The 27,500-nt window shown below is 45.3% G+C and overlaps 1 protein-coding gene across 1 annotated transcript in view; it reads right to left on the bottom strand.

Annotated features, from left to right (window-relative positions):
* The window catches only part of CLIC1 (chloride intracellular channel 1), a 622,132-nt gene that overhangs the window by 18,075 nt on the left and 576,557 nt on the right, over positions 1-27,500 (bottom strand). The window contains exon 4 of the mRNA XM_044083235.1: positions 3,851-3,957. Coding sequence (XP_043939170.1) covers positions 3,851-3,957 — 107 coding nt within the window. The remainder of the gene's footprint in view (positions 1-3,850; positions 3,958-27,500) is intronic.

Here is a 27,500-nt window from a genome sequence, read left to right on the forward strand (position 1 = left end):
AATTAGCAGAGACGCACACAATGATCAACAATTCTGAACCCCTGTACTTTAGGTAGCTATCACACTTTAACCCAGTCCCCCATGTCTTGGATAACTCCTCCTTCTACTTCAACACTTGCAGAAAATTAAAGACTAAAATCCTGTAGGGTACAAAAACTTTTCTCAATGCCAGTATACGACTGCTAGTCAAACTCCTTAAAAAAACATTTATTCCCAACTCGCAACACATGTAAACAAATGTGACTTTCTATCACAAAACAAACATGGCTGCAGGAAAATTGTTATACATTAATAGTCACCTTCAGTATTCCAGAAAAGTACAGCTGTGCAACAGCTAATCTTAACAGTAGATGTCAAAGTATATTGCTGCTACAGTACTGCTCACTGATGCAAAACATCCTGCCAGTGATACCATTTGTCCATCCAGCATACCAAAGCCTGGGCACCTTCCATTCACACTGTATATCCAACCAAGGACCTATGCACAAGAGTATATGCTAGTACACAAGGGATGTACTAGTGCAAGGTTTCACAACTTTCTTGCATCCAAGTCCAAGAAGGACAATCTCTTGTTTTGGTCCGTCGGCTGTACAGCCTCTGAAGCAGCTTCCAAACATTGTGGGCAGGTAAATATCTCCACTGGGGATTCTACCAGTTTTACTTATTTTTTTTTTACTTATTTTGTCAGTTTTTTACTGTCAATTAAGAGGTAAAAGTGACTACAGTAGGCACATTTCCCTACAAAGACAGTCATTCCAAGTGCATACTCTGCCAAATTCCTGATCATGACTTTAAGGAGTGCTCCATTTACATGTCCTTTCTTCCCAAAACACTCAAACTGCTTATAATTTCTGGAAATTTATAAAAAACAGAAATGTAAGCATCTCATGTGTGTTAGGATGGCCTCCAATTCTTCACATCTGAATGTCCCTCAAAAGTGGCAAAAGAAAGTAAAGGATCCTAAACCTTTGGTGGTTTCTAGTTGCTCAGAGCCAGGTATCTGTTGAAGCACGCAAGCCCACAGTTACGACTCCTCTGGAGGCCAACAAGGCACAGCTAGCAAACATGTCCCATTCGACCAATCAGATAGCAGGCAAGGCTCAGATGGTAATTTCAGAGGACATTCTGCAGATTTTTCTCGGACAGTACACTCCAGGCACCCTTACAGAAGTACACCAGGAGTCTGCTCCTCCTTGCATTACATCTGCCAATATTCCTAAAAAGAGGAAGCAGAACCTCTCTTCTCGGTACTCCTGCTCCAGCTAACCCACAATTTTTCTCAATTGCTTTTTTAAGCACTCATGTCTGCCTCAGTGTCTTATCTCTTCTGAGGAACAGGCGAGAAAAAAAGTGATACATCTTCAAGTTAAGTGGATTCTTTGGATTTGGATGTAGAATCTTTGGTTTACTCCTCCCAAATCCATTTGCCTATAGTCTAGGAGTCAGAGAATAACATCACACTCACTCATTTCTTTACGATGTAGCATTTTCACTGGGAGGCTATACAAGTCTACGAAATACAAAAGAGATATTACGACCTGAAACATAGATGGTCCTCAGCCTTCAGCCATCCTTCCTGTGCTAGATGCTTTGCCACAGCCACCTAACTCCAAAGAAACCTTGTAGATGTTACAATGTGCCATCCACAATATTTTTTGTGTAAAAATCCTTCCGCTGACTGTGCTGTGGTTTCTGTTGGGTCTGATAATGCAACTAAACTCTAGCTTCAATTAATACCTTGCCGAAGGATGGTACAGCCATGAATAAGTAAGGAAAGAAAGTGTACACTTCTGCTATACGTTCTGTGCCATTAACTATAGATCTACATAACCAGGCATCTCTTGTCCATTCCTGATAACAGGCAATACATCCTCGTTGTTGCCTTTGCTTAATTTTGCTACTCAGGTTGCAAGACATTCAAAATGTGTTTAACAGTGCTGGTGCTCGATCTTCCAGGGCTGCAGCAAATGATCTGTCTTAAGAAGGTATTAACGACTGTTTGCAGTTCATGGTTAATGACATAAAGGCTAAGTTGCTGTATTACCCCTTAGACAGAGGCAATTTTTGGGTCCAGCAACCGCTGAAACTCAAGAATTTTCAAGAGAGGAAAAAAAATGGTGTGAGTTTTTCTCTCGCTCGCTCTTGTGCCAAATTTCCACAGGAATTACCACTCTAAAGCTGGACTCATCTTTCTCACACACAAAAAAAGTCAGCAAAAAAGTACTAAGAATTATCTAAGAAGTGGCAGAAAAACCTTTATCAGTCTTCGAAGAACCTAAACAATCTATTGCTGACCAGCCTTAAAACCTACCAACTTCCCTACCTCCCACCTCCATCCCCCCTCTATGAAGGGCAATACCTATCCTGTTATTCCAGAAAACCTTCTTAGTCCCTGCCACTACAGAGATTATCAGACAATCAGATTCTCAGCATTATTCAGAGAGGCTGCAAACGAACTTGGAACTTCCCCCTCTCCTTTCATGGATTTCTTAGGATTGCCCAAATCAAACACACCAAGTTTTGCCACCCTTGCAAGCGCTACATCATCAGGGAACCATAGAATTAATTTCATCTGCAAAATGTACAGGGGTTTTATTTACAAAAGTGGGCACTCTATAGACTGGCTCTTTCCTCCATTAAGGTGCAACAGTCTTCCTCTTTCATAGTAAGGCCAGGAATTAAACAGTAAAAAAGCACTATACACCCTTAGGAAGAAAACATTCTTGTGTGGAGCAAACCGCATGAGTGACAGACAAACAATTCAATCCACTACGATACAAGCAATCTCATAAGCATATTAAGCAACGGAACAGTTTCACTGTTAGTGTACAGGTTCATTAGGTACTTTCCTGGTATAACAATAATGCAGATATACACATCTATACCAACTTCATACAGCCACAACTTCAGTGTCAATTTTTCTAGTCTTGTACATTGCCTGGCAAATCTACCTTGTGAAATCATCTACACACTGCTTCTTCCAAACAACTATACAAGGTATACAAAAAACAGCAGTAACCACAAGTAAGCCTTTCTTTAGGATCTTTAGGTTTCACACCAGTTATGTCCCTGTTTTCCATCTGCCATAACATTTAATAGGTCACCAACCTAAAATCCACCAACAGGTGGGTCTTACTTTGTTCTATGTATCAAAGGCCTTTCTGAAGTAGAAGTTAAGATGCATCCCAAGTTTATCAAGAGACAAAATATTTTCTCACCTACCTAAATTAGTTTAGTCCAACTTGACTTGTGCTGTAGAACATAGTGCCACATTTACCACTAAACACTCAAATTACCTTCTTCAAAAATTATTCTCTCATGTTCTCTACCAAATATCTGCCTTCCTTGCTTTAGTGAAAAGTGAATTAGGTCTGCTGTCCTACCTCAGTTTTTGGTATCACATTTGTCTCTTACAACTTGTTTTGCAAGTCAGAAGCATCACTTGGCCTTCACCTTAACTCTTCCAGAATTCTGAGGTGATTCCAGTAACATATGACCGCACACACTATAGTGGACTTGAGTTCTACCAGCATTTCTTATGCTATGAACAAGCTACATACCTCACTACTCAGGGGACAGTTACGTTTGTTAAATGTCTACATCTTTTATAAATAGGGAGTAAAATGACAAATCATAAAAATACTTCAGCCGACACACCCTACATCAACAATTTGCATGTGTGAATGACATCACTGTTATCCATCTGCGTGGCACTGGTGATGTTTGGTCATCCAACAGTTTCTTACCATAACAAAATTCATTGAATGCCACCATTTTGTAGGTAGACCCAAACACACAGTCGCACACTAGCACCATTCAAGGCCTTGCAGTACATTCTGATGTAACTCACTTGCATTCATGCTAAGGTTTGGATTCTTGATATAGGCAGAGAACTTGGCAAAGACATCCAGTCCTGCACTGTTAGACTCTGGATTTCTGGCAGCAAGTTTTGGATACCTACGGAATAAACAGACAATTAGCAAAGACATTAGAATGAATGACACCAAACAGATAATTCTTAAGACAAGTTTGGGAAATTTACCTGAAAGTGAACAGGTTCTCTAAAGAATTAACATGCTCATACTAGATAGCATTATGAAAGATTACACTCTACTGTCACTGACATTTACTGAACATGCATACTGGTGTTGTGTAAAATCATTCATGAATATCAGACGTAAAATACCAGTAACAACACCTTGTAAAGGGAAACCAGTGCTGCCACCCTTTAATAAAGGAAAAATAAACTAAAACTGTTGTACATAAATAACTGGATTAAAGGCGAGTCAGTCTCTAGCCTCCCTGCAAGTGCTACTACACTAAAAAAAAAAATATGTATCTCCAAGTTACATCATCTCTTTATTGATATTCAGTAAACTTCAGCCAAACATAATACCATGTCCTGTCATCCACTGTGTGTATATAATGTAGTGTGCATGTATATAGTACATTAGTGTGTCTACATATATTTATTATAAGACCACTATCACTTAAGTGAATATCATAACCACAAATCCAGCAACCCCAAATCTCAAAATGCAGTTTGACTTGCAACTTGAAACACTGAATCATGAAAATCCCTACTGCTGCAGACCCAGGCAAAAAAAAAAAAAAAAAAAATCACTAACAGGTCTTGCAGGGTGGGCATGTTCAAAAGTTAGAGACTCTAAACCTTGGTTATGTCCGATATTTGGCCTAATGAGTGTGGGATTATCAGATCTGTTGTAGTGGTACTCTTTAAAAGTTGAATGTCAGCCAGCACATGCACACACACTTGCACACACACATATGGGTATGTGCATATGTAACCAATAAAACCTAAATGTGACTAAACACTTTGAAAAAAAAAAAACTCTGCTCTTAATCCACAATAAACTATACCGACAAATAAGTGCTTTTACCCATAATTAGCAAATGACTTTAGGCTAACATATTTAAATGAAAGGACTACTAAAGTTAAGAATAAAATGCTATACAACAAATACTCTGCCAGTAAAACTGGTTTTCCTCAAAAAAGTACAGTTGTTTTAAGATCTTACCATATAGCAGTAGATGTCCTTTTCTTCACTGTTGCAGTACTCATTACAATAGGGAACCCCTGCCGAGAGTGGCCTGACGTCCGGCCAGTATACCAAAGTGTTTAGGTTGCTTTAAAGTATGATGTACGCAACACATATGCTCCCAACTTATAGCATAGAGCATAAAGGTGACATCCAGACATACAATCCTCAGAACTGAGAGGCCCAGTAGGAACACCAGTCCAAGAAAAAGAGGTAAACAATACATCCATAAGAGAAAAGAACTAGGGAGAGGGAGGGAGTGAATACTGCAACAGTGAAGAGAACGACATCTACCTTTATGCCAAGATCTTACACAACTATACTATCTCCTTCCATTTCACTGTTGCAGTATCTTTACAACAGGGAGCGTGCAAAAGCTCAGGAAGAAGAGAGGGAGGTGGATGCACCAGCAGAGCTCTCCAGGAACCCATGGAGAACAGTCCTAGCAAAGCCAGCTCTAACTCTGGAAATCATATGCAACTTCTAGTTCTTGGAAAGTGTATGCACAGAAGACCATGTAGCTGCCTCAAGAACAGAATTAGTATCCAAACCCTTGAAAAAAGCTCCAGGAGAAGCCACAGCCCTAGCAGAATGAGCCTTAACTGAAGAAAAGCTCTTACCATGAAAGGCATAACAAAAATAAATGGCTTTAGAAATCCAAGAAGAAACAGTTTGCTTGGAAACAGTCAGACCCAAGGATGTAGGATGAAAGGAAACAAAGAGCTGATCAGATTTACAAAACATCTTTGTCTTATCCAAATTACATGAGAGTGGTCTATGCACATCCAAGGTGTGCAGTACCTTCTCAATGGCAGAATGCAGAGAAGGGAAAAAACAGGGCAGATGAATAGTCTAACAGAAAAGTACAGTTTTGTACCTACCATAAATGTAGATGTTCAGAGTGTTCACCCTGCTGCAGTAATCACACTTGTGTTATCCTGTCGTCAGGCGGTCCCGGAGTCGGCCTGAGTTCCAAAGTCTTGGTCCGGCGTTAGTTGCGGTCGTTTCTTCCCTGACGTCAGTGCGCCAGGGGTATACAAGAGGCATCAGACACCATTTTTTCAGTTTTTCTTGCCCCAGATGTCAGGTGCCCCCCAATAACCCAGGAGGTTACTGCATAGTACAATAATAAAAGTGAAGCACAAACAAAACATACCTCCAGCTATAAGCAAATACACCACAAAGGTAGTATCAGATTTAAAGGTATAGAAAAGTTTGTTAGATCAGAGGGGATGGAGGGAGGGTAACCTGCACTGCAGCAGGGTGAACACTCGAACATCTACATTTATGGTAGGTACAAAACTGTACTATGTACTATGTTCGTCGTGTTACCCTGCTGCAGTCATCACACTTGGGTTGAATCCCAAAGCTAAGGATGGGAGGTGGAATCAAACAGGGTTAGAAGGGGCTAGTAGGCCCTGCAAAACTGCAGTGGCGAAGCCAGCTCTAGTCTTAAGAGTGTAGTGGTAACTGATAGTGCTTGGTGAAGGTGTGTACTGAACTCCAAGTAGCAGCTTCCAGAATATCCTTGGTTGGTACCCCCCTGAGGAAAGCTGCAGATGTAGCTGCTGCTCTGGTGGAGTGGGGCCTTATGCTAGCAGGAACTGGTTTTCCATGATGGGTGTAGCAAAAACGTATGCAATGTCCTATCCATTTTGAAATGGTCTGTTTTGAGATGGCCTTTCCTTGCTGTAGCATAGGATACAAAGAGCTGGTCAGATTTTCTGAAAGTTTTAGTTTTATCCAAGTAGTAACGTAGCTGCCTGTGAATGTCCAAGGAGTGCAGAAGTCTTTCTCCTTTGTTCTGTGGATTTGGGAAAAAGGTGGGTAAATGGATGGTTTGATTTAGAGCCACACTGGATACCACCCTTGGCATAAAGGAGGGGTTAGTTTGTAGAGAGACTCTGTCTTGATGAATTAGTGCCTGTAGCTCTGAGACTCTTCTGGCTGAAGAAATTGCTAGCAGCAGGGCAGTTTTCCATGATATAAACTTTAAATCAGCTGAGAAAGCTGGCTCACAAAGTTGAGGTCCCAAGTTGGCACTGGTGCTCTCCTGGGAGGCCTTATGTTTTTGGCCCCTCTGAGGTACTGCCTTAGAAGTGGATGTGAAAATAAGGGAGGATTCGTGTTGTAGTGAGCAAAAATAGCTGAGGCGTGGATTTTAATAGATGAAAAGGAAAGTCCTTTGTGTAGCATCTCAGTTAAATATTGTAGAATCTGAGGTATGTCCGGCTCAAGGGGATTTTGGCCTTTAGCCTGGTTCCAGGCGCAAAATCTGTTCCATTTGTCTGAGTAGGCTTTCCTGGGGCTGGGCCTCCTGGCCTCCAGAATGACATCCATAACTTGTCAAAGAGGAGTTGGCTGACTGTTTAGGTGATTTGCCATGCAGCCAGATTTAAGGTCTTGAGCTGGCTGTGCAGAATCTGACTGTCTTGCTGTGAGCAGATGAGGAATTTGTGGTAAAATCCATGGTGGGCGGTGGGCCATGTTCCTTAGTAGTGGTTACCAGTGCTGGCGTGGCATATACTGTCAACATCTTCCAACTGAAAGAGAGTGCATCCACTTTCCAAGCTTGATGGAATGTCCTTGTGCAAAATTTTGATAGCTGATAGTTTTGGGGGTTGGCAAACAGCGCCACCATTTTTGAGTTATCATTGCAAATACTTGTGGATCCAGTTTCCACTCGTGGGGATCCATGATGTTTCTGCTTAGTTCATCTGCCAATGTGTTTTTTCTTCCTGGCAGGAATTGTGCCTGTAATTGAACTTGGTAAATCAGTGCTGTGTTCCACAAGGTCATTGCTTGCCTGCATAGAAGGTAGGAGTGTCATAAGACTTTATGGTGAGAGTAGTCTGTTTAAAGACACCTTCTGAAACCGAAGGTGTTTCCACAGCAGCAGCTTCTCCTTCTGCAACGTTGTCGGTAGGGCCTAAGGGAAATGGCTGCATCGGCCTAGTACTCTCTGCTTGAGAATCAGAAGCGGTCTGGGGCTCCAATTCTGCGGTCGTCAGGGGCTGCGTAGGCACCTCACTGAAAACCAGAGAACCGGCCCAGCAGAGGCCTCGGAGTCTGGCTTGGATCTAGGCTGCCTTTCTTTATCTTTGCGGTTTTTATGCACGCCGGTAGTCGGTTGCTCCGGCAGCATAGTATAATTAAATTTTCTACCGAAGTAGTGTCGTGTGAAATCAAAGTGTCGCTTTACAGTTCGCTTATTGAACCTAGCACAAAACCGAAAACCAGTAACGTTGTGGTCTGGGCCTAGGCAAGGTATACAATAAGAATGAAAGTCCTTATGAGGTATTTGCTTCCCACAAGAAATGCAATTGTTAACTTTTTCTGATATCAGACTGAGGCAAGAAAAGGTTCCCCAATGGGGTACTTAGCTTTTGAAGACTTCGGACTGAAATTTGATTTGAAAATCTCAGGTGTCGGCCGACCGGCACTTGCGAACTGCTTCTGTTTCGGGCACCGCGTGGCAAGAAAGACTGGAGAAAATGGCGTCTGATGCCTCTCATATACCCCTGGCGCACTGATGTCAAGGAAGAAGCGATACCAACCGACGCTGGGCCAAGAATTTGGAACTCAGGCCGACTGCGGGACCGCCTGACGACAGGATAACCCAAGTGTGATGACTGCAGCAGGGTAACACGAACATTCTCATTCACCACCTTGGGCATAAAAGGACAAGTACGAAGGGACACCCTGTCCTTACGGAAAACTAAAAAACGAGGACAATTCATAACAGCTTGAAGCGCAGAACCCCATCTGGCAGAAGTCATGGCAAACAGTGCAACAGTCTTCCAAGAACAATGCCGTAGGGAAGCTGAAGCTGCTGGCTGAAAAGAAGCCAGAGTCAATTTTTCTAAACATAAGATCCCAGGGAGGAAGGGCAGGCTTCCTGGGAGGTCTAATATGAAGGACACCTTTAAGAAACCTGCTCAACACATCTGCTAAGTTCTTCTGTCCTCTGGCAGACCTTGAAGAAGATTCAGTTCAGAAGCAAATGACAGTCTCACAAAATCATTGCTTGCCTGCAGAGAGGATAGAAATGTGTCCCCCCTTGTTTGTTGATGTACCACATGACAGTTTGTCTTGTAGAATCAACCACACGCCCCGAAGAAAATCCTCCTTGAAGCCAGTAATGCAAACTGGACTGCTAACATCTGCTGCAGTCTGGCAGGCCACTTGTCTTGTACACTTTTCCATTCAGAGAGCTCCCCCAAGCTGTGTCTGAGGCATCTGTCGTTAGAATGACAGTTTTCTTTGAAAAGTCCTTCCTCCTAAAGGTGCTGCCAGCCGAGAAGATTCTCTGGCTGGAAAAGGATCATTGGGTGTTCTTTTACTAAAGGACTGACCCCTGCCCTCACCAGGAACTGCTTCTTCCAAGGCAGACAACACACATCAGATTGTAAAGGGCATCTAAAATCCACATGCTCAGCTAATTCTGATCCCTCCCAGGCGCGGCCTGAAGAACCCGAACCAGTGGCAGGTATAGCTAAAGGCCTATGCTGGGGTAGAAACAAAAATTCCCAAATTCTTTAAGCCTTTTCAAGAGAAAATCCTGACCTTCCATTTAAAAAATGCTCCTCCGGAATGAAGAGTCTCTCTCCAATGAAAAATCCTCTAATCATTGTAATCAAATCTTCTGCCTGCATCTTAAGCATAGCTACTTGGGTACAGGGAAGGAGAAGAACTGAGGTAACCTGGCCTGCCTGAAACCCTGGCCTGGGAAAGGCCTTGGAAGCAGGGGCTAACCCTGGGAGGGAGGAAGAGGACTGCAGCAATGTGAGATGAAGAACATCTGTTCAGCCTCAAATCTAGATGCTAAAGAAGGTGATAAAGGCAGACAAGCAGAAATGGTTGACAAGTGGGCCTCAGAGGAATAAGCAAACTCAGCATATCACACAGATAAGATAAAACCAAAAGAACATTCACAGAAAGTGGACTCAGATTATTAAAAAAGACACCAAACAGAAAATCTCTTCCATTTGGATAAGTAGGATCCTAGCTGTGGGCTTCCTGGCCTCCTGCAGGACCTAAGCACAGTCTCAGAAGAAAAAGTGTCTGCATGGAATAAAAACTAATCGCCCAAAGTGTCAGTTGAAGAATGGACAGGTGAGGTGGATGAGAGATCCCTTGTCCTGTGACAGTAGATCTACCCTATGAGGTAACTTGTGATGACTGCCCTTGGCTAAATGCAGAAGAGGGAACCAATGCTCGTTGGGCCAAAAGGGAGTTGTACTTTGAACAGGACTTTTGGAATGAGGGGAAGGAGAAAAAAGGCTTAAAGAAATATCCCCTTCCATGAAACTTCCAGACCAGAGGACCTGCGACTCTGGCACAGAAAAGAAGTTGTCTGTTCACAGGGGAGGTAACTAGATCTACTTGAGGAGTACCCACTTGTGGACAATGTCCAGAAACACATCCCTGTGAAGCATTCACTCAAGGGATTGTGTTATCAATCTGCTCAGACAGTCTGCCACAATTTTTGACCTGAGGGAAATATGAACTGCCTGAAGAGTCGCATGGTGTTGGATACCTAATTCCCAAACTAGAATGGCTAACTGGCAAAGGAGGCAAGATCTCATCCCCCTTGCTTGTTGACATACCACGCCACTTTGGTTTAGTTTGTAAACACCTTGAGAGGTCCTGGGGAGAAGAGAGGGTGGAATGCTTGAAGAGCCAGCAGACGAGATCTCATCTCCTTGACACTGATGTGGTCTTTGCTTTGTTGAGTCGACCAAGGACCCTGCAACTTTACAGAGCCAAAGGATGCACCCCATCCCATGTCTGAAGCATCTGTGAACAGCTCCTGAGAGGGAACATGCACAATTACAAAGACATGTGTCTGGAGCATTTCTCCCCTGGTCTCCACTAAAAAAGTTGTCTTACCATAACGTTCCATCTGAGTTGTCGATCTTCCAGTCATCACTGATGGGTTTGGTTCCAAGCCCTCGGAACAGAGTCAGCCCTATACAAAGCTTGCATGTACTAAAAACTCTCGAGCTAAACTGCTACCCACAATACTCTTCAGTTACCTCAGATCGAGTTTGCATGCAACATATAGAGGAAAAAGAAAGTCAGAGGCCCTCTCTGTGCAGAAACCCTGAAACACCACAAAGACCCAGATCATCTGCCAGGAGCCTTTGGTGGGGGCCAGTGGGAGGGTGTGATGACTGGAAGAAGATCAACAACTCAGATGGAATGTTATGATAAGACATAACTTCTTCATCTGAAGTTGTTAATCTTCTTCCTATTCATCACTGATGGGACAGAATTCCAAGCTACTTGGAGAACCTAGGTGGCCCTTATGGAAGCACATTCCTGAGAACCATTGAGCCAAAGGCCGCTCTTCCCCTGGAAATCAGATGCAAGATGTAATGCTTGATGAAGGTATGTGGTTTAGCCCAAATGGCTGCTGCACGGATGTCATCCATGGAGGCTCTACAGTGGAAGGCAACAGACGCTGCGATAGCCCTAGCTGAGTGAGCTGAGATTTGAGCAGGCATAGATTCATTCGTAAGAGAATATGAGAAGGTAGTGCAATCCCCGAGCCATTTTAACAAAGTAACATTAGATACTGTACACCCCATTCTAGGACCAGAAAAGGAAAAGTTGGTCCAACTTGTGGAAGGACTTAGTTCGGTCCAGGGAGAAACATAGTTGTCTATGAACATCCAATGAATGCAGGCAGTATTCTCCCTGGTTTGAATAATTTGGAAAGAATACAGGGAGCTCAATGGACTGGTTAATAGAAAAGTTGGAAGCCACTTTGAGGAGAAAGGATGGATTAGTACGAAGTGATACTTTGCCCTTATGGAAGATCAGATAGGGACTTGATGCATAAGGCTTGTAAACTCAGATATTCGTCTGGCTGATGTGACTCCTACCAAAAACAGAGATTTCCATGGCAGGAATTTAAGATCACATGTCGCAGCAGGCTCAAAAGGGGGTAGAGAGAATGGAGAACCCAGGAGAGATTACATGCCTCCACCAGTTGCCTGATAGGAGGTCTGCTATGGAAAATTCCCTTGAGGAAGGTCTTGCAAAGTTGGGTGAAAATGAGCGGAACTCCACCTGAACCATTATTGAGTTAGAAAAACTGCTAAATGGACTTGAAAGGTGGAAGCTGATGCACCACTGTCAAACAACTCAGAAAGGCCATGAATAGTAGCTATGGTAATTGAAACTGATATAGCATCCGATCATGTGACCAGATAGAGAATCTTTTCCATTTGTCCCTGTAAAGTTTTTTGGTGGATGGTTTGTGGGAGGCCAAGATAATATCACGGACAGATGAGGAGAGGATTTCCTGCCTGGCAACTAACGGAAGTGGAGAAGCCAAGCCGTCAGCTTGAGAGTGGAAAGATTCGGTAGAGTTAGCCCTTTTGGGTGAGATACGAGGTCCTGACGAGTGTGCAGGATCCAAGGGGGTTGTAACAGGGAAGATCGGAGGAAGAGAAAACACACTTGACGAGGCTAGAATGGGGCAATGAGGATCACTGCTTCTCAACTGGATAGCTTTCCTTAGAAAAAGAGGGATCAGCGGTATTGAGGAGACCAGCGGGCCAATCGTGAGTCAAAGCATCTCTCAATGACTCCCCGTGAGGGGGAAAGAGGGAAAATAAGCTGCTGCATTTTGTGTTAGAGTGGGAGGCAATAAGTTTGCAGCAGGGCTGGCCCCAATGGCTGAAGATTTCTGCCATCACACTGAGAGACTACTCATGAGGACGAAGGATACATCTGCTCAGCCTCTCCGCAATCACGTTGGACCTCCCTGGGATATGCGTTGCAATTAAAAAGCGGTTGGAAGCTATCGCCCAATGCCAGATTCTCATGGCTTTGTGACATAGGGGGTAGAATTTGGTCCCTCCCTGTTTATGTACCAGACACTGGACATGTTGTCCGACTGGATAACCATCTTTCCTGACGGAAGGAGCAGATAGAATGCTTGCAATGCCAATAGCACCGCTCTTAACTCCAGGACATTGAAATGCCAGTTGACCTCTATGCTGGACCACATGCCTTGGACTGACTTTCCCTGGAAGTGCCCCCCCCCCCTCTCAGGGAAGTGTCCATGGTTGCCGTGGCGCTGGGTTGGGGAGCCTGGAAGGGGCAACACCAAAGATTTTCGTCTGTACTCATCTACCAGAGATCTTGTTTACAGGAGTTGGTGATTAGAATCTGTGAGGTCAGAGGATGAAGACTGGATATCCACTGGGACAGAAAGAGCCATTGTACCAGTCTTGTATGTAATCTGGCTAGGGGAACAATTGGGATTGCCACCGCCATAGACCCCAGAGCCTGAAGAACTTCCCTTGCAGACACCTTTCTTCGACAAAGTATCACTTGAACTTGTGCCCTTAATCTCTGAAGCCTGTGAGAGGGAAGAGAGACCAGACTTGTTTGACTGTTGAGTACTGCCCCTAAAAATTCCAATTGCTGTGAGGGCTAAAGGTTGGATTTTTCTCGGTGAATGGTGATGCCCAGTGGCTCCGCTAGTATTGGAGTGTAGCAGAGGGCGCTGACCAGGAGGCGGTTGGTGAAGGCGGAGAGGAGCCAATCGTCTAAATACAGAAACACCTAGAATCCCTGAAGTCTCAGATGAGCTGTGACCACTGCTAGGCATTTTGTGAACACTCTGGGGGCCGTCGGGAGACCGAATGGCAGGGCTCTGAATTGGTAATGATTGGCTTCCCAGCCAGAAGCTAAGGAGACTCTGGGAGCGTTTGTCCATTTTGATGTGGTAATACGCATCCCAGTGGTCTATCGAGCACAGCCACACCCTCCTGAAGAAAAGGGAGGATGGATTGAATCATGACCATGCGGAACTTAGTCTGAACCACTGATTTATTTAGCTGGCTGAGATCCAAAATGGGCCTCCAGTCACCGGTCTTTTTTGTTACTAAAAAGAATGTTGAGTAAAAGCCAGATCCGCACTGGTCTGGGGGGACCTGTTGGATGACTCATTTTTGACATCGCTTTATTTCGGAAGCTGCCTCTTCCCTTTGACTGGGTGGAACATTGGAGGTCTTGGATAACATATTAGGGGGAATGTGAGTCTCTGGAAATTATTCTCTGCACCCAATGATCATTTGTAACAGAGCCAGGCAGCTAGGTGCAGAGAGAAACGAGCCCAAATTGCTTCCAGAGGAAAGCAATTGGGCAGCAATTCTGGAGTGCTGTTATGGTCTTCCCGAGAAAGCATCTCTGGAGTCCTGATTTTGGGGACCCCCTCTGCCCCGAAAGGGGAGTCTTCCATTATTGTAACCCCCTCTGCCTCTGGGGGAGTCCTCACCACGTGCCTCACGGAAAGGACCTTGAGACTTTGTGCCACATCTTTCCACTCCTCTGGTTCCTGGAGAAGGAGCATTGAGATTTAAAAAAAACGTAGACCTATGGCAGACAAGGTCTTCCCGTCTTGTTTGCACCTGGCTAATGTGTCCTTGACCTTAGAACCGAACAGAGCTGATGGTTCGATGGAGGGCGTTTAAAAAGGAAGACTTGAAGGAGTCTGCGAGGTCACAAATGCACATCCAGGTGTGGTGTCATAACCATGTCTGCGCACCTGCAGCTCAAGTAGCCCCTTCGGTTGCGTGGGACAGCAACCTCATGGATGAGTTGGAGTTGGGAAGCAACTTTATCACGTGCCCTGTCCGAAACTTGACCTGCGAGGGTTCCAGAGAGCTTGGTGATTAGATCTCTCTGGAGCCTCGTAAAATGTGCCAAATAGTTCAGAGACCTAACAGCAAAGGTCGCTGAAGCAAAACCTCGCTTCCCTAACCGGTCAACCACCAGGACTCTCTACTGGGTGGTGGACAGTAGAACTTTCCCCCGCAAGGTCCATTTTCATGGCCACCACCACCATAGCGTCTACTGGCAAACCTTTAGACCAATGGGGTTGATCCTCTGGAGAGGAGAGTATCTTATCTGATGATCTGGGGATGGCCTCAATGGTGTCTGGATTCTTCCATGCCTGCTGCACGCTCAGCTTAACTAACTCATCTGCAGGGTGGGGGGTCACCCAAGAAGTAAAGGGCAGAGAGCGGAAGGCCTGCAGGAATATGGATTCCTCAGAGGAAGGGAAGGAGGGCTTCCAGTCACCCCTCTGCTTCAAGATTTCCAGGATGTCTCCAAATGAGACAGTCAGGGTGTGACCGTGGGGACCCTTCCCCATCATCCTAGTCCGTATCTTCCATGAGAGACTCCTCTGGGGAGTCCATGCGTTTCGCCTTACATGCCCGTTTCTGCGGGGGTTCTTCGGTGGGAGCATCCGAAGAAGACTCAGAAAGGGAAATACCCTGTACAGGGGTTTCCTGGGTCTTGCGCTCTTGGGAGCCCTGGGTGGGTGGCCTTTGATAGCTGCATCTCAGAGGGAACGGGTGGTAGTTCTGCATAGGAGAATTGCTTGAAGCAAGCACCCTCTCCATCACCCAGAAAGCATGTCCGACTGAAGAGGAATGGGAGCCCGGAACGGGAGTCACACCCCGCTCCACGCGGTCTGCTCCTGGGGATGGAGCCTCAAACAAAACTGAGGCAGGAGTCACCCGCAGACCCGAAGATAGAACTGGTGAAACAACCGGAACCGTAGCCAGAATCAAGGGTTCCACCCCCCAAGCATAAGACTGAGGAAGGGTGGGTTCCGACAGAATTGACACCCAAAGGGGCCTCAGACACAGTCGTTGTCAGCACCGAGGCAAGGGGTCCTCTCGTAGATGTCAGAAATATGAGCCTCAGAACAGAGGAGTCTAAGGGAGGAGAATAAGTGGGGGTTGCCAGGGTAATGGACCCAAAACCTGGAGTGGGGTGGGCTCTAGGAAAATTTGCAATTCCCCTGGTGGTCAGCAGCTGATCAGAGGGGCACACAACGTGCAATTCAGATAGGCTCCTGGTGGACCTTACCGATGCCCCTGAGGGGGAATCTGGCCAGTGCAAACAGGGGCTGAAGGCTTGTCTGGCAAATGGATCCGCAGACGGAGTACTGGGTCCATGGTGGATTGAAAAATGGCACCGAGGATTCCAGTTTAGAAACCAGTAGCAGTAATAATCGGAGCAGAGAATGGGCTCGGAGCCTAAGTCACAGCTGGGATGGAGATCAATAGTGGCTCCGAAGATTTTGTCGGAACAGAATGAGCAGAGATGGGGGATGTCGGTGCTGAGGTAGAGGCAGGCAAACTGGCAGGAACCAAAGTTGCAGTGGGAGCCATAGTCATCTGTGCTGGAATAGGCACCAACGAGGTGATCATGGCAATGTCTGTATGAACCACTGAGGCGATTCGATGCTCAATAGAAGTCTTATGGGCCTTATGCTTATGAGTCTTGCCCCCATCACCAGCCAGTAAAGAAGGGTCAGAATGACTGTCCACAGAAAGAGGGGATGAGACCTCAGATGCAGAAATAGCCTCCAAAAATGGAGAAGGAAGCAGGCCCTTGAGGATTAACTTGTTTAGTCTTTCATTCAGCTTCCGCTGACTGAAGCTGGCACAAATGTCACAAGGAGGTTTCGCCAATAAGTGTGGAACCCCCAAACAATACACACATTCCTCATGTAGATCACTATTCGGGAGTTTACCACTGCAAGAAGAGCAGTGTTTAAACCCCATAGTCCCTTTTTTTTCAGACATAACAGAAACACACACAATGCTAAACTAGAAAGAAAAGTTAGAGGGAAATACCAACAAAGGTACTGGGAATACCACAAGGGTAAAAAGGGCGAATACCAACAATGGTACGATAAAGGAAATACCTGTGGGTAGAGCAGAGTTTGAAAATAGAGAAAAATAACAATTTTGACAGAAAAGAACTCACAAATACTTATAAAATTTGAAAAATATAACACTTCGCTGGAGAGCTCGGTGAAACGCTGCTATATGGCTGTGCGGCAAACGAGATTTGGGATAACTGAGCAAAGGGTATTGCGGGTAGTAGCTTAGCTCGAGAGTTTTTAGTGCATGCAAGATTGGTATAAGGCTGACTCAGTTCCGAGAGCTCGGAACCAAACCCATCAGTGATGAATAGGAAGAAGATTAACAACTTCAGATAACTAGCGTCATTCCAAGTTGGACTTTCCCGGTTAACAAATGTTAATTAAATAAATAAAAATAAAGGGAGTTGAAAAGGTAGCCCTAGAGTGAGACTCAACTGCTGAATCCACCACTGGAATTCCAGCCTGTGGCATAGAAGAGGAGGAACCAAGTCCAGGGGATAAGAATGCTGAAGCCAAACTGACTTTAGAAACCACTGAAGTTCTCATGTGGAGTTTGGCAAAACAAAGCATAGGAATGGAGGCCATAAAACCTAGAGCTCTCTGAAACTCCCTTGCTGTGATTAAGGCCAGCAGAAGTGATTTAAAAAGAGAAAGGAGAGTTAAGGCTTTGGGAGAAGGCAGGGATAGCAGCATTGGAAAAGTCTGGATCCTGCACCCCAGTAATACATGATCCTGTGAACGAGTCAGAAAAAGGACTTTGGAAATGTATAGTGTATCCCAGACTTTGCAGAAGGGAAATGACAAAGTGAAGATACTGCAGTAGAATCTCTGGAGAGGATGCCTGAAGCAGGAGATCATCCAAGGAGAGAAAGACTTGTATCCTTCTTAGCCTGCAAAAAGCAATCACAGGACAGAGGCATTTTGCGAATACCCTTGGGGGAGTAGAAAGGACAAAGGGCAAAGCAGAGAACTGAAAATGCCAGGAAGCAACAGAGAAATGTGAACTTCCTGAAAAGAGGATGAATAGGAATGTGAAAATAAGCACCGCTGAGGTCCAGAGACACTAGAAAAGCTTGAGGAAGCGGCAGAGTGAACAGCATCTGAAGGGACAAAGGTGCTCAAATAAGATGTCCAGAATGGGTCTCTAAGTGCCCACTTTCCTGGGCACCAAAAACATGCTGGAGTAAAACACTTTCCCCCTCTGGGAAACCGGAAAGTGCAGTTATGTACACTTACCATAAATGTAGATGTTAAGAGTGTATTCATTGTTGCAGTCTTGACTCGTGGGATTTCCTGCTGTGAAAGCCCTTGGCCAGACTGACTCAGAGAAATTCTTTCCTCCTCCTAAGGCTGGCAGATGCCCTAACCAACATTGGTATGCTTGAGTATATAGAAAGCCAGTCTATGACATGAAATCAGTTTTTTCTTGTCCCCTACCAGAAGGAGCCCCAAGTGAACACTAGAGAACTGAGGAAGAGAACCCCTACACGAAGGAAGGCCAGAGGGGTTCCCTTGGCTAAAAAGAAATTATATGTGGACCCAAGGGGGAAGGAGGAAGGGAGGGAAAGACTAACAGTGAATACACTTGAACATCTATATACATTTATGTTAAGTGTACACAACAGTACTATGTTTATGTTTCGATGTTGCAGTGCTGACTTAGGGAAGAGTCCTAAAGCTGAAAAGAGGGTAGAAGGAAATTACAGAGAGGATGCCCTGCAAGATGCAGTGGTGAATCCTGCTCCGGACTTAGAAAAGGCTGCCAAGTGGTAATATTTGGTGAAGGTATGCACAGATTACCAGGTGGCAGCTTCCTGGATGCCCTTAGTAGGGACTCCTTTCAAGAAGGCAACAGAGGTTGCAGTAGACCTAGGTGATTTTTTTTGCCTTCATGGCTATAACAGAAGGATACTGTGGGAGATCCATTTTGGTATAGTCCGTTTAGAAGTTGGCTTTCCCTCACAGCCAGGAGCAAAGGTCAGAAAGAGCTGGTCAGATTTTCAAGTGTCTTGTTTTGTCAGGAGAGCAGTGTAGCTGCCTATGCACATCCAAGGAATGAGGTATTCTTTCCCCTTTGTTTTGAGTGGGTTGGGAGAGAATGGGGCAGCTGAATGGCTTGATTTAGTAAAGTGTCAGTGGCCACCTTGGGGCATGAAGGAAGGGTTAGTTCTGAGGGAAACCCTGCCTGGGCGTAAGATTAGGAATGGTTCCACTACCATGAGACCCTGCAGTTCAGAGACCCTCCTGACTGAAGTGATAGCCAGCAGCAGGGCAGTTTTCCAAGTTAGAAACTTCAGTGGGGCAGATGCTGCAGGTTCAAAAAGGAGGCAACGTCAATTTCTTCAGAACAAAGTTGAGATCCCATGGAGGGGTAGGTTGCCTCCTGGTTGGTCTTATGTGGATGACTCCCCTAAGAAATTGTCTTAACGGGGGATGTGGGTATATGAGATGAAATGGCAGATGCATAAATTTTAATGGGGGAATAGGAAAGGTCTTTATTAACCAGACTAGTCAGGTAATCTAGAATGGTAGTAATCTGAACTGAATCAGGATTGTGGTGCTGCTGCTGCCACCATACGGTAAATCTCTTCCATTTATTCAAATACGATTTCCTAGTGTTAGACCTTCTGGATTTCCTTAATGTCCTGGACCGGTTTGCTTAGGTTAAGCTTGTTGCGGAATGCTGTGGGATTATCTAAGCTGCAACAGTGAGTGTCAGCAGGTTGGAGTCCACCATCCCCTCCCCTTGTTCTGAGAGAAGAGATGAACTCAGAGGCAGTAGCCATGGACTCTGGTTGGTTTGTTCGAGAAGCAGAGGATACCAACACTGCCTGGGCCAGTCTGGGGCCATCAGTATTACCCTTGGCTCCTCCTCCCTTATTTGTAAACCCACCCAAGCTGGTAAGGGTAAGAGAGGGAATGCATAAATTAAGTGAGTCGAAGGAGAAGGCAAAGGCATCTGTTTCTCCAGACAGATTTTTGTTCGATCCTAGAACAAAATCTTTTCAGATGAGCATTTTCCTTGGTGGAAAACAGGTCTATCTGTGGGACTCCCCATCTCAGAGTCATGCTGAGAAATTTCCCTGATGCAGATGACATTTGTATGGGTCCATCAACTTTCTGCTGAGGTGATCTGCCACAGTATTTTAAACCTCTGGAAGGTATTGTGCAAGGAGGTGCAACCCCAGAGTGTGAGCGGTTTCCCAGACTTACACTGTTAGGTGGCATAGAGAGCAATAGTGGGTGCCCCCTCGCCTATGTACCACATAACTGTGGTGTTTGTTTTGATCAATAGGACCCCTGGTTCCCATTTTTCCTTGAAAGCTAGCACTGCCATAAGCTCTTTCCAGTTCATGTGCAGGTCCCTGAACTTTAGCCTACCACTTCCTTTGGGATTATAAGTGTTGAAAGTGAGCATCGCAGGCCATCTCTGAGGCATCTGTAGTGGGAGTTTGACTCTGGGGAGTGAATCTGAATTTAAGGCCCTGATTTTGGGCACAAGCCTGTACCCATCATGCAAACTCTTCTTTGAGACAAGGGATCAACTGTATCTCGGTCTCTATGGACAGAGTGTTGGCACCATACATTTTTGAGGTACCACTGTAGTATCCTCATGTGCAGCCTAGCCAGAGGAACCAAGAGGATGCAAGATGCCATGTATCCCAGTGCTCGGAGAAACTCCCTGGCTGAGACAGCTCATTTCTGCTGGACTCTGAAATTAGTGGATCAGAAAGGAGACTTTCCCTGGGGGAAGGAAGGCTTTTTGAAGTCAAGACTCCAAGAGTGCTCCCAGGAAGACTATCCTGTTGGTTGGAACAGTACTGGAGTTTTGCAGATTTACCGTGAAGCCCAGGAGGTCTCAGGTAAACTTCAGATCCTTGTGAAGCTTTGACAGATTTGTGGCCTGTATCAATCAATCATCCAGGTAGGGGTATATTTGAACCCTTCTGATCCTGCAGAATGCAACTGCAGGGGCTAAGCACTTGGTGAAAATCCTTGGAGCAGTAGATAAGCCAAACGGCAGTGCTGAAAACTGCTAGTAAAATGGAACCTCCTCTGAAGCAAGCTTGTGTGTGATTCTTGAATTGGGATGTGCAGGTAGGCATTCTTTAAACCCAGGGAAACCATAAAATGTCCATGGGGCTATCGTGGGTAGAGTTTTTGAAGTGTCAACATTTTGAATTTTGGTACCTGGAGAAACTAAGGTTGAACAGGTCTAGGACAGGTGATAAACAGCCTTCTTCTCTTGGAACCAGAAGTAACCTGGAGTAGAACCTTTTGCCTTTTTGATGTTCTGGAACTGGTTCCACCGATTCCTGAACACACTGGACTTGAGAAAGAGCCTTTTATTTTTGATTCTGAGAAATATCTGGATAGCCCAAGCATTTTAAAAGCTCTTTTGAAAGTGAGTTTGTAACCATTTGAAATAATGTCTAGAAATGTCAGTAAGTCATTGCTGCTTGCTGACAGAAGCCTGAGGCCTAGAACTCCCTTGCCTAGAAGCTTCTCAGGACCACTGTCTGGATCGCTGCAGCTGCTGTCACTGACTAGGAGTCCATTCCAGCTGGGTTTCCACCGTCTGCCTCTAGGTTGTAAGGGAAAGGACCAGTGTGTAGTGGAAAGCTCCTGCTAAACCTAGGAGGCTGAACTTGGAATAAGTCTTTCCCAGTCTACATAGACTTGTCTTTTTTTTTTAAAGAACAGTCTCAGCTTTAGGTCTAAAGAGAAATTCCTCGTCAAAGGAAGCATCACAAAGGTTAGATTTAACATGGTCAGAAAGAGACTGTTCCCCTAAGCTACACATGCTTTCTAATAACTAAGCCAGTGGGGCAGCTGCCCAGCTAGAAGCCTCCATAGTGTGTCACATCCACAGTGCAAGGAATGCCTAGCTACTTAAGAAGTGGACTGGCAGAGATCCAAAAGTTCTTCAGAAATGTTTTAATCCTCTAAAGAGGAGACCTTTTGTTTTAGCTGATCCAGAATGACTTGCTGATATTTAATCATGTGAAACTGACTGATGAGAGCCCTCATAGTAAGGGTGGCTGATGTATATAAACTTTTTCCCAAATTCATTAAGGGCCCTGCTCTCTTTATCCGTAGGTAAAGGGTTTTTAGAGGAACTGGCTCTAGCCTCTCTGGGTGCTGGGGTGACCAACTCTGGATCAGTAGATGGGATTTTGAAAGAGTACTTACGGGAATCCTGCACACTGCAGAAAGTACAGTTTTGTACCTACCATAAATGTAGATGTTCGAGTGCTCATACAGCTGCAGTCATAACAGATGGGTTATCCTGCCGTCAGGCGGGTCCTCGGTCGGCCGAATTCCAAAGTCTAGGTCCGGCGTAGGTTGTCATCGCTTCTTCCCTGACGTCAGTGCGGCAGGGGTATAAAAAAGGCAGCAGACGCCATATTCTTCAGTTTTTCTTGCCCCAGATGCCAGGTGCCCCCCAAAGGTAAGCAAACATAATGTTATGTAAAGATGCAATGTTGATAAATCAAAAACAGTAGTTGCAAGCAAATATACCATAAAAGAATACCCCAAAAAGGTATTATGAGAAGTGTTTGTCATAAGGCCTGTCCTAAGAGGGGATGGAGGGAGGGAAACATGGACTGCAGCTGTATGAGCACTCTAACATCTACATTTATGGTAGGTAGAAAACTGTACTATGTTCATCGTGCATACAGCTGCAGTCATAACAGATGGGTAGAATCCCAAAGCTAAGTAAGGGTGGTAGGCACTAAGTGGAACTAGGAGAGGCTAGGATGCCCTGCAGGACTGCCGTGGCAATGCCCGCTCTAGATTTTGAGTATAGTGGGAGGTGATAGTGCTTGGAGAAAGTGTGCACTGAACTCCAGGTGGCTGCTTCCAAAATGTCCTTGGTAGGGACCCCCCTGAGGAAGGCTGCAGAGGTAGCTGCGGCTCTGGTGGAGTGGGATCTGATGCATGCAGGCACAGTTTTTCCATGAAATGAGTAACAAAAGCGTATGCAGTGGGCTATCCACTTTGAAACTGTCCGTTTGGAAATGGCCTTTCCCTGACCACCTGCTGCATAGGACACAAAGAGTTGCTCAGTTTTCCTGAATGGCTTTGTTCTGTCCAAATAGTAACTAAGTTGTCTGTGAATGTCCAAGGAATGTAGTAGTCTTTCCCCTTTGTTTTGTGGATTAGGATAAAAGGTAGGTAAGTGGATAGTCTGATTCAAAGCTACACTGGATACTATCTTTGGCATAAAGGTAGGGTTGGTTCGCAAGGAAACGCTGTCCTGAAGGAAAATGATGAATGGTTGCACAGCCATGAGGGCCTGTAGCTCCGAAACCCTGTGTGCTGAGGTGATAGCCAGAAGAAAGGCTGATTTCCATGACAAGTACTGTAACTCTGTTGAAGAAGCTGGCTCGAAGGGAGGAAGGGTCAGCTTTTCCAATACGAAGTTGAGGTCCCAAGCAGGGACTGGTGGTTTCCTTGGGGGTTTTATATTCTTTGCCCTCTGAGGAACTGCCTTAAGAGAGGGTGAGAGAATAAAGGAGGATCTGTGTTGTATTGTGCAGAAATGGCTGAAGCGTGGATCTTGATGGAGGAGAAGGAAAGTCCATTGTTTAACATCTCAGCTAGGTACTGAGAAATTTGAGGTATATTTACTACCCAAGGATTCTGTCCCTTTTCTTAATTCCAGGCACAAAATCACTTCCATTTGGCGGAATAGGCCTTTCTTGTAGAGGGTCTTCTGGCCTCCAAGATGACATCCTGCACCTCCTTGGAGAGGAGAAATTGTTGGGAAATCAAGGAATTCTCCATGCAGCTAGATTTAGAGTTTTGAGATGGCTGTGAAGGGTTTTGTAGTTGTGCTGGGACTAGAGGTAGGATCCATGGTGGGGAATGTGTTAGGCTCTTCAGGAGCAGATACCAGTGTTGTCTTGGCCAGTCGGGAGCAATGAGAATAATTTTTCGGCCTCTCTGCTCTGGCTTTTAATAGAACTTTTGGCAGCAAAGGAAGAGGCGGGAAGGCATAGACTGTCAATGTTGCCCAATTGAAGGAAAGTGGGTCCACTTTCCAGGCCTGTGGATGATAGGTCCTTGAACAAAATTTTTTCAACTGGCAATTTTTGTGGGTAGCAAAGAGATCTATGTCTGGCTGACCCCATGCCTGAGTTATCTTTGTGAAAACTTGAGGATGCAACTTCCATTCATGCGGATCTGTCATATTTCTGCTTAGGTTGTCTGCCAGTGTGTTTTCCTTCCCTGGCAGGAATTGTGCCTGTAGTTGAATTTGCAATTCCAGTGCTGTGTTCCATAGGGTCATGGCTTGCCTGCACAGGGGGTTATGAATGAGTTCCCCCCCGTTTGTTTATGTACCACATCACTGTGGTGTTGTCTGTCCTTATCAATAGCTGACCTGGATGCAGTAGGTCTTTGAAGGTCATAATAGCCTTTTGCACGGCTAGCATTTCCTTTTGGTTGATGTGAAAGTGCTTCTCTTTTCAGGTCCATTTTCCCTGAATGCACTGAACTGTCATGTGTGCTCCCCAGGTGTAGTCTGAGGCGTCTGTTGTGATGATTTGAGTTGCTTGAGGTACACTGAAAGGAAGACCTGTGTTTATTTGGCAAGCTTGAGTCCACCACAAAAATTCCTTTTGAAGGCATGGAATGAGTGGTATAATTGCTTCCAAGCTGTGGCTCTGATGAGACCATAAGTTTTTCAGGTACCATTGAAGTTTCCTCATATGCAGCTTTGCACATGGGATTAGTAGGATGCAGGATGCCATGAATCCCAGAGCCTGCAGGAATTTCCTTGCAGTTAGCCTGGTGCAAGTTGCCATTTTTCTGAAGTATTGAGACAGTTGCCCTTGCTTGTCTGGTGTGAGGTAGGCCATCTGGGTGGGTGTATCCAAGCTGGCACCCAGGAAAATTATTTGAGAGGGTATTAGTTTTGATTTCTTTTTGCTGACTGTGTATCCCAGGAAGTTCAACAGTTTTATTACAAACGCCAGGTGCTGCAGTAGTAAGTCCTTGCTGTCCGCTTGGATCAGGCAGTCATCCAGATATGGGTAGATTTGTATCCCTTGTAGTCTGCAGAAGGCGATTACTGATGCCAGGCATTTCGTAAACACTCTGGGCGCAGTAGATAAGCCAAAGGGCAATGCAGAGAATTGGTAATGGGTTGAACCTGCAAAAAATCTGAGGTATCTTCTGCAATCTTGTCTGATAGGGACATGCAGGTATGCCTCCTTGAGGTCCAATGTTACCAGCCAAGACTCCTTGCCCAGCATGGGAAGAAGCTGCTGTAATTTGAGCATCTTGAATTTTGGCACCTGTAGATATGTGTTTAGGATGGATAGGTCTAAGATAGGTCTCCAATCTTTGTCTTTCCTTGGTACCAGGAATAATCTGGAATAAAACCCTTGACCTTGTTCTTTTGCAGGTACCTCGAATTGCTTTCATGTCCAGGAGAGCTGAAACTTGTTTTTGTGCCTCTGCCCTTTGATTTTGTGGCAGGTTTGGCATGCCTCTCATTTTTGGAAGGGTGTGAAAGTGGAACCTGTAGCCTCTGTCTATAATGGCCAGAATCCATTTGTCTTTTGTAACAATATGCCAATTTTTTGAGAATGTCAGTTTTCTGCCCAAAGGTGCTGCCATTAAAGCTTTGCTTGGCAGGTGTAGGGGGAAGTCATTGTGTCAGTTTTCTAAAAGACTGTTATCTATCTTCTGCACCTCTTGGGGTTGGTGCTTGCCACTGTCTGGCTCTGAAAGATCCTTGAGGTTGCCCTCTACCCCTTTGGCGCCTGTATCTGCCCCTTTGAGGTCTGTCTGTGGCTGGGAAGGGCCAATTTTTTGAAGGCCAGTTTCTGCTGAAACGTGGAGGCTGTACCTGCAGGAAATCTTTCACTGTTTGCATTGATTTCGCTTTTTCCTCAATTTTCTTTAGCACGTCCTCAGCTTTAACACCAAACAATACATCTTTTTGAAGAGGTGCATCTAATAATTTAGCTTTGACATGATCTGGTAAGGTTTGCTCTTTGAGCCAAGCATGCCTACGTATAACGGACCCCGTAACAGCAGCTCTCAAAACCACACTGCAAGGTATGTTTACCCACTTGCTCTGCACCATGCAACAAATCCTGCAACTCTTTTAAATCTGGTTGTTCTGATTGTGTCATCTTGCTTTTCAGCCGAGATCAAAAACTGTTGATACTTTAACATATGGAACTGACACTTTAATGCCCTCATGGTTAAAGTAGCCGAGGTGTACACCTTTTCCCCCCACCTTTCTAAAGCTCTGGAATCTCTCTCTGAAGGTAATGGGGTTGTAGCAGTAGAGGCCTTAATTCCCTTGGGACCGTGTGAAATTGTTTCTGGGTCAGCAGTGTGGCTTTTATATAGGAACTGGTGGGAATCAGGAACCTGGTAATACCGGTCTGGTTTAACAGGAGCTGGAGGCAAAGAATCTGGATTAAGGCTGGCTTCGGTGTACACATCATCCAATATATCTAAAACAGGAGGGATAGCCAGAGGCCTATGCTGGGGGAGCAGAAGAAATTCCCTGAGCCTTTTCTTGGAGTCTGAGTAATCTTGGCCTTCCCAATGAAAGTGTTCCCTCAATGAATGCAGGTTTTCCCCAAAAGAGAAATCCTCAGGGGGGGGAGGGCGAGGGAATAGACTCCTCTGCATCAGTCTTCGAATGGAGAATAGGCATAATCCTGGTCCTCATAGTTCTGAGGTAATAGAAGCTTGATCTGAGGAAGGGCAGTCTTCCTCTAATCTGGGCCTTTTGTCAGGGGGGGGGGTTGAGAACCCCTGATAAGAGTAATCTAATCCTCAGCCATTTTAAGCATCTGTTTTTTAGGCATGGTGCCTTGAGAGGGGGTCTGAGGAACCTGTTTTTTGGTTTTCATGGCTGCTTTAGATTTAGTGAAGGCTTTAAAAGAGAAGGAGGAAGGCCTGAAGACCTCTTGAGAAATGGCAGGCCTGTCTAAATTCTGAGTTTCCCCACCAGGAGTGGCGTCGGGTTGTGTAGTAAGAATGGGGGTCAAGGAGCCTGCGACCTCGGGTACTGAAGACACCGGTAAAGCATTGTCATCGGTAGTCAGGGGCTGCGTAGGCACCTCGTTGAGTACCTGAGAACCGGTAGTCGGCCTTAGCGTGTTTTCAGTAGGTGGTGCGGACCTCGTATGTCGGTTCTTAACTTTGTGTTTTTTGCTCAAAACTGGCGGAGTATCTGACGACATAATATAATTAAATTTTATGCCGAAAAAGTGAAGGGTGAACTCCGCCCGACGCTTAACAGTGCGTTTATTGAATCTTGCACAGAAACGGCAGGCCGAGACGTTGTGGTCTGGGCCTAAGCAAGGTATACAGAAAGAGTGGAAATCCTTATGTGGTATTTGCTTCCCACAAGAAATGCAATTATTAACTTTGTCTGACATCGGTCTGAGGCAAGAAAAGTTTCCCCAATGAGGTACTTAGCTTTCAAGAAGACTTCGGCGGAAATACTTTCGTAAATCTCAGGAGCTGGACAACTGGCACTTGTGAACTGCTTCTGCTTCGGGCACCACACGGCAAGAAAGACTGAAGAATATGGCGTCGGCTGCCTCATTCATACCCCCTGCCACACTGACGTCAGGGAAGAAGCGACTACAACCGATGCCGGACCTAGACTTTGGAATTCGGCCGACCGAGGACCCACCTGACGGCAGGATAACCCATCTGTTATGACTGCAGCTGTATGCACGATGAACATC

This window comes from Protopterus annectens, chromosome 9.part0, assembly GCF_019279795.1.
Source record: "Protopterus annectens isolate FY-2018-M chromosome 9.part0, PAN1.0, whole genome shotgun sequence".
Lineage (NCBI taxonomy): Eukaryota > Metazoa > Chordata > Ceratodontiformes > Protopteridae > Protopterus > Protopterus annectens.